The sequence below is a fragment of the Seriola lalandi genome, unplaced genomic scaffold (genome assembly GCF_002814215.2).
Source record: "Seriola lalandi dorsalis isolate HSWRI2012SDOR001 ecotype SW California unplaced genomic scaffold, Sedor1 jcf7180002054770, whole genome shotgun sequence".
Taxonomy (NCBI): domain Eukaryota; kingdom Metazoa; phylum Chordata; class Actinopteri; order Carangiformes; family Carangidae; genus Seriola; species Seriola lalandi.
This window is the reverse complement of record NW_019525323.1, coordinates 259,211-274,102: the sequence shown is the minus strand read 5'-3', so window position 1 is coordinate 274,102 and position 14,892 is coordinate 259,211. Positions and strand designations below refer to the sequence as shown.

Below are 14,892 nucleotides of genomic sequence, written 5' to 3'. Positions count from 1 at the left end.
GGCTCCACAGCCCAATTCACATGAACCAAATGTCTCATTTCACCTTCAACTGTCCTTTTTATTTTCATAGGTGAACTAAAACTTCTTTTCTATCTCTGTACGTGAGTTGAATACAGTTACCAAAACAAAGCCACTCCTGTTATTTTTTTTCTCTCTTTAACTGTTTGCCAATAGTCAAAGGTCCCATTTAAAATATTGTTTCTCTGAGTGTTTCGCCTGAAATCTGCTATATTTTTATTGGATCACTCAGAAAACAGTCAGCCAATCAGAGGAGAAGAGGCTCAGGGCTTCCTCTCTTCTCCAGAGAGAAGCCTGAGAGAGGAGATGTAAAACTACAGTGAGTTTTTAGTTCTTAAAACCACAAATATATCTTCTTATGGATCAACACCTCAAAATAAAACATGGGTGAAGTGTAAAATAGGGATTTTTTAATCAAATAATTGATAAAAGAAGAAGATAAAAGAATAATGCAGTGTAAAGACATGTCAGAAGTTTTCCTTTTTAACTGTAGACTTGACTATAGGGAGTTCCCCTGCTTGATTTGTTAAAATCAGTTTCATTGAAGTAAACTGTGGAGATAAGAGAAGTTTACTTTGGAGATAAGAGAAGTTACGAGTCCTGAAGTCGCAGCAGCGGAGAGAGAGAGAGAGAGAGAGAAGTGCAACAGTGATGTAAGTTGGTGGAGCTGCGGCGCCATTTCTCTCAGATCATGTGAAGATAATGTGAAAATTATACAACACAGCACTTAATAACCTACAGAGAGCACAATGTAATCTTAATGATGCATAGCACTGTTAACGATCCAGTGTGAGATTGTTTCATTCATTATTCATGCACCAAAAACAATCATTTTGTTCCTGTTTTTGTTTGATTGGGTGCAGACAGGGTTTTAGTCATCGGCCTACTCGAACTGCTCCCCAGCTGTTTTCTCAGCAGGTTGAATGTATTTGGATCGCAGGTGCAGTGGTTTGTGTAACTGGTACCATGCTCTGTGGCATCTTGATGTATAAGACCCGGTGTGCGAGCTTTTTCTGGAGCCTTCAGGAAGTACAGTCATAAATTACCAGGGCTACTCATCTGTGTTATTCTCAAGTCTGCTGGAACAGAGCGGCCTTTGCAAACATAGCAGGGTTTGCAGGATTAAGCCTTTCAAGACTTGAGTACTGGATCTAAATTGTGCCTGAGTACATCTCCAGGTCTGTCCGAAGAGCTGCTGTGTATTCTGTGCAGCTAGGTGAGACGGCCAAGAAGGATGGGTAACGAGCAAAAGGAAGGAAACAGGAAATCCTGAAATAATCAGCCATTCTTAGCCGAGCTAGCAACGTGGGTCTGGGGGTGTTTTTGACTGAGAGCTGAAATAAATTGAAATATCTCAACAACAATCAGATGGATTTCCATTATAATTGGTAGAAACGCTCATGGTCCTCGGAGGAATAATCCTAATGACTTTGGTGAATCCCTGACTTTTCCCTTAAGCGCCACCAGCAGGTTGAAATGTCTCAACTTCTCTTTGATGTATTGATGCAAATATTCATGGCTCCCAGAGGATGAATCTTGACTTGACATGATGATTAATTTGTGATTTTGAGTAAAAATGTCTGAAAAGTGTTGGAACAACATCAGGTCAAAATGTTCACCAGCCCAATATGTTGCTGTATGACCAAATACATCCACAGTATATACTGTAATTCCTATTTATCCCTGTAGTTATTGTTGTACTATCCCTTTATACTACATGTACTATAAACCTATAAAGTCATTATGGTGAAGTAGCTTCTTGTGATTGGCTTAAAAACCCGGTTTTGAACATCTTCTCTCCGCTAAATCTCTTGATCCCCCCCCAATCCCATTACTCCCTGCTCCCGACACTCAAACACACACCAGTATAATTCAGACTGAGTTAATCCAGCGTGCTGGTGCAGACAGATACTGGGTTAGAGCCGACTAATAGACGACTAATACAGTATAATCTGTAATATTAATTACATATAAATTTACATGTTTATTAATTTGGTGAACTGTTTAATCGTTTAGTTTGTTTGTTGTCGGAAAATACTAAGTCTAATGCGTCTAATTGTTTGTCTTATCTAATTTTTATTTAAACAAATTTGAATTATTAGTAATAATTACTGAATAACTAAATCAACTAATCGTTTCCAAGTGTAACTGCTGCTTTAGGCTGGGTTCTGTTGCAACTAACATTATTATCATTATTTTCATTAACGAAAAATTTGTTATTTTCTAATGTCTTCACGTGTCGTTATGTCAGACCATCAGTTCAAACCCAAAGATATTCAGTTTTATTTTCATGCACAAGAAAGAAAAGCATCAAATTCTCACTTTTAAGAATCTGGAACCAGTAAATTCTGGGTATTTTATTTGATTATTAAGATAGTTGCCAATTAATCCAACAAATTGATTAATCAACAAGCTCTATTCCATGTAACCTATTTTTATATTTTACAGCCCTTTAGATGACCACACATGATCTGCTGCAAGAGTATGACGTCTTATCATTAACATGTGTCGCTCAGGTGATCATCATAAACAGCCTTGCACCAGCTTCCTGTGAGACTGCTGACGGTGACAAATAACACTTATGTGCAGTGAGAGATCTTACATTTGTCTGTAAACAGCCTTCAGTTGATGGATTGGTCCCGTGGATCGTTTTGCGCCGTTCATCAGTCGGGGACAGCAGCTGATTGTTTTTTTGACTGATCGTTACGTCTCACGTCTCCGTATTGGCGAAATTACACTGATTTGCCGGAGGAGGGGAGATTGCATCGCTCATGAGGGACGACGTGTTTACAGTTTCTTTGTTTCTGACATGTCTCTACCTCTGGCTCGTGTTAGTGGAAGATGTATTGATGGATAGGAATAAATAGCTCCTGAATCTGTGCTGCCAGCTACAAATGAAAAGGTTCTCCTGGGCGATTTCCTGCGTGTTTCTGCCAGGCCGTCGTCTCCCCGTGGCAAGGTCCCTACTCGCAGCTCCATCAATGAGACGCTCAGATGAGCTGGCTTAGTGGGAGTTGGAGTAGCACTTGCTGGCCCACTCCTTCTCTCTCTCTCACATAAACTACACACCACAGCCTTTCTATGCAGTCTCTAATCTTAGACTTTGAATATAGAAAGCCAATGCACACACACACACACACACACACTATATTTGCCTCATTTTGTTGATTTTACAGTAGTTCAGGCCTTAAAGTGATGATTACTTCACACGGTAGTTACTGGAGGTCATTTTCTAGGTCTGTCCACTGAAATATCTCAACAGCTATTGGATGCATAAACATGAAATGTACAGATATTCATGATGCGTCAGAGGATGAATCCTAATAACTTTGATTATCTCCTGTTCTTTCCTTTTTAGTGACTCCACAAGTGAAATATCTCAGCATCTATTGGATGGATCACCATTAAATGTGGTCCAGACATTTGTGTCCACCTCAGGATGAATTGTAATCACAACCTGACTTTATCTAGCGCCATCATCGGGTCTCATTAAGTTAATATGCACATGTACAATACTTGAATTTATAACTATATACCTGTAAAGCTGATGATGTTACCCTCAGCTTTAGTGTTAAAAAGCTAATGCTAATGCTAATGGAAATCAATACACCTGTTAAACATCAACATGTTAGCACTGTCATCGTGAACATGTTAGCATGCTGACGTTAGCATTTAGCTCAAAGCACCTCTTTGCCAAGTACAGCCTCACAAAGATACTAGCATGGCTTTAGACTGTATGAATATTAATTATTAATTGAATGATTAATGATTATTAAAGTATTACAAAACAGAAGTTCCCACACCCACGTTTACATCTTCAGGTTGGTCAAAAAAATCAAAGACAATTTACTTGACTAACAAAAACCAGAGAAAAGCAAAAAAATTGTCACATCTGAGAAACTGGAACCAACAAGTATTTGACAAGTTGTGCGTGATAAATGACTTAATCTTTTTCCTGGTTTTGTGGGAGTAAGACGATCGATGTTCCCTGAAAGGAACAAAACAGAACGGGAAAGCAGTGGAGCGTGTGACGTTTGTAAGTAAAGATAGATTGTTTTGCTATGATTCAAAGCTTTCAGGCCTGATATGATCTCAGGAAGCTGCATGTGTTATGCAAACTCACCAACGAAGCCACCAGGACTTTTACTTTTTCTTTTTAATTTTTGTGACCTTTTTTACTTGTAGTCTGTCGGCTGCAGAGAAAAATCAGATTCACAGGATTCGTGCAGCAGGTTTTATGGGTGATAGTCGTAGTTCCCTCCAATGAGAGCGACTGTAGCCGTGTTTCAAGAGAAGCACATTCTGCATTCATACATTTATTTTTTTCATTTCTCGGAGAGGAGTTGAATCGCCTTGTCCCAGACCTCAGTATAACCCATATGTATTTCCCTGTGGACAAATGCCCCAGTGTGTTGCTCATGTGTTTTGGCTGCGTGTGCACCCATCTGTATAATAATCTAAATGGCTTCAGCGCGGACCAGGGTCACAGGATGAGTAGTGACCAGATATCTGCCCCCTTTTTTTTTTAAAACAGACATATGGTCACTCTGTGTGTTCACATGTTAATAATTTCCCCCGTTCACCCTCATGTCCGACACGCGTCCGGGCTGCTGAGTGCGAGGCGCGTTTACACGAGCGGATCCGCTGCGATCAGCTGCTTTGTGACCATGTGACAGGCAGCAGAGACTAAATGTTAAAGAGTGTGACTCAGACGTTGAGTGTTGAAATGAAAGGTTAGTTTAAGGTGATCACAGTGTGATCATGCGCTAATCACCGGGCTGCAGCTCATAATGACTTTACCAACCTTCATCATCTAATTACCTCCTTATTATGGTTCTGATTAACTTTCTACCACCCACCTAATGTTCTGGCAGAAGGGTGCTAGTGCTATGAAGATTTAATTTTATATGAGCATGAAGTAGGTGCATTGATTGACCAGAGACTTGTTTTCTGACATTTAGTTCAGAGAGGTGCACAACAGTAAATGAGTAAATTAAAATTAAAGGAATTAAACATGTTTTTTTCATATTTACAGATAATACAGTGTAACTAAACAGCTAAATGAAGACTTTGCAATAAGACTACCCTTATAAAGGCTTTATAATGGCTTTATAATGGGGTTATTTATTATATTATTATGGTGTTTTTTAAACAAGTTCTGTTGTAAATCTAAGGCGGAAGAGGATGCATGAAAAATCTAAAAAATACAGTGTTTCTGAAAGGATCAACGGCCTTATCCTTAAAGCTTTAAATTGTCCTCAAATCTCATCCCAGGCTACCAGAGGATAAAAACTGTGCCTATAGTCTGAGTCAAAAAACCCCCCTCAAACTATTTATTTAATCCAGATTTAAGACGGATCAAACCAACAGTTAATACTCTGTAATATTGATTGAATCATTATTTACACCACAGGTTCGTTCTGGCTGCTTTTCTTGCCGTCTGGTCGGATCGATGGATGTGTGATGTTCTGAGGGTGTTCGCCATCTGTAATCAGGAAGAGTGAGAAATATCGTTTGTTTCAGAACAGTGTCTTTACATGAATGACTGTGTTAATGGGGGGAACAAAAAAAAAAAAAGCTTGATGTAAGATTGTTGTTCAGTGCCGGGGGGGGGGTGACAGTTTCTGACTCTTGAGGTTCTGTCAGAGGCTGCAGCTGAAAAGCCACAGGACACAATTAAAGTGTCATTTATTCTGCTTGTGTAAGAAAAAGACATAAAGAATGAAGCCAAATTAAAAAAACAAAAAAACAAAAACCTACCTTCGGGATATGTCAGCTGTGTGTGTGTGTGTGTGTGTGTGTGTGTGTGTGTGTTGGAGCTAAGTCTGTCTGTGTGTGTGCTTTGCTGCCGTGGCAACTAGAGTTACCACATACTAATATTTTAGGTTGCCTTACATAATCGTCTGCTTTTGTCAATGCAGAGAGTGGATCTCCAGCACACGAGGCACCGGGGGGGCCGTTAGCTCGGAGCCCTGGGCTCATCGCTGCTCCACTAACTGACCACTGTGCAGTCGTAAGACAGATTTACTGTCTCATCAGCTGCTTTTAAGCCCACTCCCTACCTCCAGTCTCAACACAGGAATCCTCTCAAGACTCTTGTGATCCTCTGTGCTTTTTTCTTTTCTTAGCAGCCGAGGTAGATGGTACGCTAAGACTTTAAAGGGAGGGATATAAAGAAAAACAGTGAACTTGGAAGATGGAAAGAAGCTTTTCTATAAGGGGGAAACCAAACACCTGGTCATTTGTATCAGTGACACAAGACTGTGCGGCGGGTTTCTGGTGCGTGGTCGAGCCTGAACGCCTCTACAGACTGCAGAGTCTGACGTCCGTGTGAAGTCTGTCTTTTGTCTGCAAAGTGCAGTCGGGTCCATAAGTATTTGGACGGTGACACAATGTTTGTAATTTTGCCTGTGTTCTCCAAAACAATGGATTTGAAACAAAGCCATCAAGATGTGATTGAGGTGTTGATTTCCAGCTTTAATTTAAGGGATTTCCATTTTGGATTTACAGCTGTTTTTATACGTAGTAAATGTAACTGGACAAACTAACTTTCCTTAAAAACATCACTCTTTCTTCTTGCCCGTGTGTCCGCAGGCGGAGCGCAGCGCCTGCGATGTCAACATCCTCAGCATCCCGGTGCCCATCCGTCGCGGCGGCTCGGAGTCCAACCTGGACGTGGTGGACAGCGTCGGGGATGACGGAGTGGGGCTGGATTTCACCAAGGGAGCACTGGGTATCGACAGTCTGCAGCAGAAGATCCTCAAGGTCGGAGGACACGTTACTCACCTCCTGCGCGGCGTCTCTGTAGATTTACTGTGATTGACTCGCAGAGCAGAGTGTACAAGTGACACATGTGTCCCGTCTAAACAAACATTGGTCGTTCTTTGTCGAGCAGTTGAAGCGTAAAGCGTTTCTATATCCAACATACTGAGCCAGAAAACTATTAGATTAATTATTCCACCACATCTTTGGTTCATTTTATCATTTCTTTAGACATTGCAGAACATTTTCTTCGTGTGGAATTATTCCCTCCACAGGAACATGAGGCATCAGCACAGTTTAGTTTTTACACACAGTAAATTTATTGGTTTATCTGTTATCTGTTATAAACTATCAAAAGTAACAGTAAACTGGAAAAACTGTCAGAGCAATAAAAACATTCAGTAAATAGAAAATAAAAGTGAAGCAGAGAAACTAATAAATTAGAGGCTAAATGTTGATTCTCTATAACATCATCATCCTCTTTAACATCTCTTCTTCTTCTCCTTCGTTTCTCCCTTCAGGTGACGGAGCAGATTAAGGTGGAGCAGGCGGCTCGGGACCAGAATGTGGCGGAGTACCTGAAGCTGGTGAACAACGCCGACAAGCAGCAGGTGTCACGTATCCGCCAGGTGTTTGAGAAGAAGAACCAGAAGTCGGCGCAGACCATCGCCCGGCTGCAGAGGAAGCTGGAGCAGTACCACCGTCGCATGAAGGACAGCGAGACCAACGGCAAGCACAGCCACAAGGATGGCAGCAGCAAGGAGTCCGGGACTCACAGCAAGGAGGGCAGCCTGCGGGACGTCAGCGCCACCGGGCGACACCCGGCGCTGGATAAAGTGAAGACGATCGGGCCCGGCGTGTCGCTCTCGCCGCCGTTCTTTTTCAACAAGTCGCGGGAGTTCGCCAACCTCATCAGGAACAAGTTTGGCAGCGCCGACAACATCGCCCACCTCAAGAGCTCCATGGAGTCGGGGTCAGGGCTGCAGGTGGAGGGCGGGGCGAGGGGTCTGAGCGGCAGCGCCACCACAGTAGCCAAGCCCACCAAGTACCAGAGCGACGACGAGTGCTCCACCGGGACGTCCGCATCCGCTGACTCTAACGGGAACCCGGCGGGGGGTTCGGGGGCAGGGTCCGGGGGTCCTGGGAGGTCGGACTCCAACGTGCGTCTGGGGGAGGTGCTGGACATTGTGCGGGAGATCAGGGAGGCTCAGGGACAGCTGGCCGAGGACATGGAGACTATGAACGCACAGTTCAAACGAGACTACAGCTACTTCACACAGGTGCTGCAGGAGGAACGATACAGGTGAGCACGGCACCCGAACACGGGGGCGGTTCACTCATGTGGGAATCAAACAGTGTCATATTACAGAACAAATACATCCAGTCACAGTCTGTTGAAATACACTCCTACGCAGATTAGACGAAGAGGTGGAAGATCGAGCACGCACACGTTTCTGTAGCATTTTTCTTTTCTTAAATTTCCCCGACAGTCCAGGTGAGTAACACCTTCCTCAGTATCTTAGTCTTTGACTAATCTCTAGTCTCAGCTGGTTAAAACTGTACTCCTGTGATTTTGAATTGCACTTCCTTATAAAAGCTGTGGGCACTCAGATCCAATCAGTTCGTCCTTGAGTCCAGGTGAAAGTTTTCCCTCCGAATGTTAGAGATGTTGTGTTTACAAGGCCAAAACTGTGTCTTGTGAGGTCACCACGCCTTTGACCTTTGACCCCCAAAATCTAAGCATTCAATCCTTGAGTCCTAGTGAACGTTTGTGACAAATTTTGAAGAAGTTCTGTCAAGGCGTTACTGAGATATCGTGTCCACGAGAATGGGACAGACAGACGGACAACCCAAAAACAATATGGCCTCCGTCTCTGACTGTCGCAGTGCGGAGGAATAAAAAGGTACAAACTTTGACCTGGGTGAATAAATCCAAGGCTTGAATCCAACAGAACACCTTTAAAGTAGAAGGTAGAGCTACAAACCCCCTCCAACAGACAGCAGCTGAAAAGAATCATCTGTGAGGAAGCAGAACATTTTGTACGAAACTGGAATCACATCAATCATGGAAAAATAAAACCGGGCATCAAAATCTGAACAGAAACAAACAATGGCGTCTCAGTGATGACGATTGTTGTGACTTCACCGTGATATAGACTAGGGGTGTCCTCAGCTTTGTTGTGTATTGTATTCCTCTGCAGCTGCCTCACTGTACAAAAACATTAATCCAATAATCCCCCCACCCCGGGTGGTAAAATTCGTAACTGGGCAAATTTTGTTTTCAAATCAGCTGTTGAACTTAAAAGAGCTTTTGACAGTTTTAGGGGGCCATTATTCTGAGCTTTTTTTTTTTACACTATAAATAGATAGCAGAGCTTCCACACAAATCCCCAGACTGTTGCTAAGTCAACCAAGGGCAAATGTTTTCAGCAGCTCGGAGATGCAGTAGTAGATAAACTGCTGTACTGTTACTCACCCACACATACACTCAATTATGCATTGTTTCTCGCTCTCTCCTTGGCACTCTGCCTCCACCTACTCTACATGTTTGTGTGCGTGTGTGTGTGTGTGCGTGTGTGTGTGTGTGTCTTCAGGTATGAGCGGTTGGAGGACCAGTTAAATGACCTGACAGAGCTGCACCAGCATGAGACCAGTAATCTGAAGCAGGAGCTGGCCAGTATTGAGGAGAAGGTGGCTTATCAGGCCTATGAGAGGGCCAGGGACATACAGGTAACGTGTGTTTTCTACACATACACAGACACACAGGTCGGCTATAAGAAGCTGTTGTATAATGCACATGCAGACACATGAGCCCCACTGTGGTGAAATGATTAGTCAAACAACAACTAGTCAGATAGATTGATAACAGATGATTAAATTAACTTTATTAAGCACAAATCGCAAACATTAACTTGCTTGTCTCAATTCGCGTACGTCCATATACACACTTGGTATTTTGAGTGCATAAGTGCGTATAAATTGAGTGTTAAACGTTGGACAATTTTGGATTAAAGAAGGAGGAAGATGGCGGAAGGTGTCGCACAACGCAGGAAAGTGAAACATTCATTTTAAGTCAAGTGAGGCGGGCGACGATCGCAGTCACGTGTTGTGATTGTCGTTTCCTGGTGATTTGAGAAACAGCAACTGTCTCCAGATTCTCCAGTGTGAAGTTGGGCTTCTGTTTTCTCTAATATGATTTATATTGCTTTTTATTGAACAAGATAAATAGATTAAAGTAGCAGGCAATAAACAAGTTTTTACATAAAAAGTTCATTTTTCCATTTTCACTGAGAAAACCAGAACAATGATTCATATATTGACACAGTAGAGAAGGAGGAAGAATTAAAATTATTATTATCTCACAACCACCTCGTCTTTAACCAAACCATCCATTTCTACAAGCAGTAATTTGTGAAGGTATTCGTCACGAGCTTAACCTTTCTCTGTCTTACATCATTGTCAATTAAATATATTCGACTAACAATGCAATTTAAAAACACTGACTTAGGCTTTATAGATCTTTTTTACCCAATATTCTCTCTCTCTCTCTCTCTCTCTCTCTCTCTCTCTCTCTCTCTCTCTCTCTCTCTGCATCTGCAACCAAGTGGAACGTAACTTTCGAAGGGAATGAATTCTGTTGATTTGGGTCAGAAGCCAGATAATATTTTGTTTAATCATTTGTGGTGTATTGACTTTTAGCTAAGGAATATTGCCTTCCCCATTCATTTCTAATGTGATTCACACATCCTGTTCATTTCTAATGCAGTTGATGCCAATTAATTTCTAATCCTGTTTCACTGCCGTTCCCCTATGAGTCATTGCTCTCCAGTATCTCCCTGATCTTAACCTGTCTGCCTGCCTGTCTGCCTGCCTGTCTGTCTGCCTGTCTGTCTGCCTGTCTGCAGGAGGTCCTGGAGTCGTGTCAGACCCGTGTGTCGAAGCTCGAGCTGCAGCAGCAGCAGCAACAGACGGTTCAGCTGGAAAACACCGACGCCAAGGTGCTGCTGGGGAAGTGCATCAACATCATGCTGGCCATCGTCACCGTGATCCTGGTGTGCGTCTCCACGGCGGCCAAGTTCACCGCCCCACTGCTTCGTAGTCGCTTCCACCTGGCGCTCACCTGCGTGGGCGTGTCCCTGTTAGCGCTGCTGTGGAAGAACTGGGAACATCTGCAGTGCGCTTTGGAACGATTGCTCCTCCCGCACTGATCCACTCTGGACGACAAAATGAGACCAGAAACACTTTGTCCAAACCCTGGAGTCCAGGTCTCCCAGGAGGTGTGTTGTCATGGCAACACAAAAACTGGGGAGGAGTTTACATGTAGCCTTACACCAGCCCCAGCTCCCCAGCAATTTTGGGCTCCACGTCGACTTGATTTATGGCTTTGTGCTTTGCATGTCTAAATTGGGTCCACACAGATCCACAGTAATTCCAACCAACAACACACAGATGTAAGCTGATATACAACTGAACCAGTGCGACAAAGCTCTACTACGAATGCTCAAGGTGCAAACACACACACATGGCACGAAGCTGCCATAAAGGTAAATCACTACACCAAGAACAATCAGACAAAAACAGGATAAATCAGCTGGAGATGATCAGATATGAGCTATTTTATCGGCTCCTCTGGTCGTCAGGAGACTCTGGATCGCACCTACAGACACTAAAGTCTAAATATAAACAAGTGGGCTTTTATTGCGGCGTGGAAATACAGTGATTATTCGGTGTCCTTAAAGGGAAGAGCACCTGTTACAGCACCACCTCACACCTCTAAACAAACACTCGCTGGCTGTGTGTGCGTAATGCCAGTCGATCCGTTCTGCCTCCTTGTACACCAGCCAGCTGTCACTAACAACAAAGACACATCCACCTGAAGGTTGATTTGTGTTGTGTGTCTGTACTACACTGTATTTATGTGGTGTTTTTTCTCGTCAGTGTCTCATTCAAAAGGACAATTTTGAAGCCTGGGACACGTTGTTTTAAGCCGTGGTTGTGTTTGTGTCTGTCTGAGTGTGTCAGTTTGTGTACTGTACGCCTGCTTGTGTGTGTCTGTACTGTGTTTCTTAAAGGAATAGTTCGACATTTTGGGAGATTGATACCACTTTCATGTTAGAAATATGAAGCTAGAGCCAGGAGATGGTCAGTTTAGCTTAGCATAGCTAGCCTGGCTCTGACTGAAAGATGAAGTCACTTTCGGTGTAGCCTGTGGGACTATTTTCACACACTAAATAAATATATTGATTCTTGTGCTTTAAAGGTGCTTGACGGCAGATTTTATTACCTTTTTAAAATAGCTATATGTAAGTTTTGCTATTGCTACGTAGCCAACATTAGCATGAACAGCTGTTTACTTACAGGTCTTGTTAAGAGCTTCAGCCTCGTTTACAAGACGAGGTTATAATGCGTCCTCTGAGCAGCTACTTCTTCGGCGAAGACTTCATCGTAGTGTAGACATCATAGTGACTCGGTATCGGAAAGGGTAGCGAGACCAAGGCTAGCTGGTTAGCATGCTAACTTCAGCAGAAGAAAAGGAGTGATAGAAATAGAAGCAAAAGAAGTGGGTTGCTCGTCATCACTGGAGACAGATCTTAGAGTAATGGAATGAAGTTTGATGCTCAACTTGCAACTGGTAAGTAAACAGCTGTTAATGCTAACGTTAACTTTGTAGCAATAGCAAAACTTACAAATATCTCCTTTATAATATTTAGTTTTTAACTTTCAGCAAGAAAGCTTATAAGCGTATTTCCCAAAATGTCAAACCATTCCCTAAGAGGAAAGCTTATGAACTGCCTCCTGTCATGTTCATTTGAAACTGAAAATCTGTTTTTATGTTTTCCGGCTTCTCAAAGCGATTTGAGAGAAGAAAAAAAAGAATTAAAACTTGGTCCGTTAAGTTGTTTTACTCAGTTCCAAAGACTGCAGCTTTAACATCAACCAGCTAGCATGTAAACTGTGAGGAAGGCCTACCTGAGAGAGCAGCACTGACTTTTAATAGGAGAAGAGAAGCAGAGCCCATCTGTGATTCCTCCTCTGCGATTAGAGACAAAGCTCCGAATGCAAACACGTCTGACTTAAAGATCCTGATTTTATTGAATTGCCTTTTTACACGAGGTTGAACAGAACAAATTAGCTTCTGTGTGAAGCCTTTGTTGTCTTGTTGCATTCATGTCCAGTGGGAATTACAGTAAACCAGACTTGAAAGGTTTCCCACCTGTTGAAACTTGTTTTAAGCCACAGAAAAAGACCATGGCTGATCGCTACTGAGCAATTTAATCACTCATATTAATTCCCGTCAGCCTTTTCACACTTGAAGGTGTTGCACAGCTGCGAACTGACTCATTGGAGATGATGTCTGAAACGAGCACAGGAAGTCCTGCCGTCATATTTTAAGACTTTTGAATCGTAACGACCTGGAGGATGAAAACTGCTCCGTTTTGGTTCGTCTGTTCTTGCACTAAAACACTGAAATGCAAGAAACCTAGAAAAATCTTTTCCCAAGCAGAATTTACCCATAAGATGATTGAATAATAATAATATAATAATAATATATTGACGTGAGTGGTAAAATCAGTATCATAGTGGCTGTTTTTCCCGAGCGACATGAACGCAGCATCACAGACTGGACGGAGGGAACTGAACAATGTAGCTCCATGCTCCCAAACCCTGTGTCACCGTGGTGATGACGGGTTGAAATGGGACTGATGCCTTTTCAATGCAGCTTATTTCTTTTACTGTGTAACTCTATATTCTGTTTATGCCCCTTCAAAAAAAAAAAAAAAGGCCAAAAGCCAAATATGGAGATTTTTAAGGCACCATAGCCTCTTTAAATAACACTGAAATTCTTTTATTTTTTTGTTGTTTTTGTACCATTAGTCATTGATGCTTTTTCCAAATTGGCCCAAACACTATTTCTATCTTCAGGAGAGACATGCACCTTCTCTACAAAGCTGTATTTGTAAGTCCATAATGTATATTTTCAATTTACTGTCTCTTCTATGTGCATTAGTTTCTAGTTATGAGTTTTCCATGACATTATTTTTTTCAAATGAGAAAATAAATCTTTGTTGTTTTTTTTTCTAAGATTGTTCCTGTTTCCTATCTGTGCCTTTTTATTTATTTATTTATTTATTTTTAAAATTTTATTCCCAACATTTCATCCATTATACATCACATTATCCATCAGACGGACTGCGTGATGTAAGGACACGGCTGATCTGTTGTAAATATCAAACCGCTCTGTGAGCATCATAAGGAATTCATACATAAAATGGGTGTAAATTACTTTGACAAGCTCCCACCGTCTGTGCAGTGTGGTGCGCTGCTGTGGAGAGAAAACACTCAGATCTTTTACCGAACCTAAAGCAGCAATACACACACAATTGAAAACTCTGCTCCTGCCTTCATAATAAATTCTGCTCAAGTAAAAGAACTTTAGTTTTAACAGGAACATTTACTTAAAAAATCAAAATTATTAATTGTACAGAATGGTTCTAGGAAATAACCAAAGTGCAAGTAAACCACTGCCACTGTGTTCTTTCTAGTATCAGAATATTATAGTTTTATATACAAATTAAAATGCCTCCTTTAAAAACCACATATATGCAACACTTTGTTTTAGTGATTTAGAATTAAAATAATATATATTTTTACCATTAACTGAAAGTCATTTATAGTCAAATCACTTAATTATTGTCAGATGAGGTTCCCGTATTATACTGTACATTGAATATACATTTACACTGAATATGAGTATCATGTCTGTGTCTATACAATATCTGACTTCAAACTACAAAAAAACCCTTTCAGCCTTTGAAAACCTGGATTAGAGGCTAAATTTCTGAAGGTGGAAACTTATCTTGTTTAATAATAAGTCCCACTTATTAACATTTTACACAAGCCATAGCAGATGACAATGCCGCATTGAAAAACGAATCAGTATGCAATGACGACTGGTGAAATTCACAGTGTATGAGGTTGTCAGATGTGGTTAAAATGACAATTTAACGAGTTAATTTGACTTTGGTTTTCCATTATTTCGGAGACATGAAATGAATCTAAATCTAAATGCGTTTTTCCTGAACTGATGAGATTTCAGTCGGAACATAATTT

General features: G+C 41.7%; 1 protein-coding gene across 3 annotated transcripts in view; it reads left to right on the top strand.

Annotated features, from left to right (window-relative positions):
• tmcc3 (transmembrane and coiled-coil domain family 3) overlaps positions 1-13,858 on the top strand; it is a 42,448-nt gene extending 28,590 nt beyond the window's left edge. For all 3 annotated transcript variants that reach the window (XM_087179039.1, XM_087179038.1, XM_023425315.2), the window contains exons 2-5: positions 6,613-6,783; positions 7,302-8,083; positions 9,375-9,510; positions 10,686-13,858. In XM_087179039.1, coding sequence (XP_087035165.1) covers positions 6,613-6,783; positions 7,302-8,083; positions 9,375-9,510; positions 10,686-10,988 — 1,392 coding nt within the window. In that variant the 3' untranslated portion in view covers positions 10,989-13,858. The remainder of the gene's footprint in view (positions 1-6,612; positions 6,784-7,301; positions 8,084-9,374; positions 9,511-10,685) is intronic.
• The last annotated feature ends 1,034 nt before the right edge of the window (positions 13,859-14,892 follow it).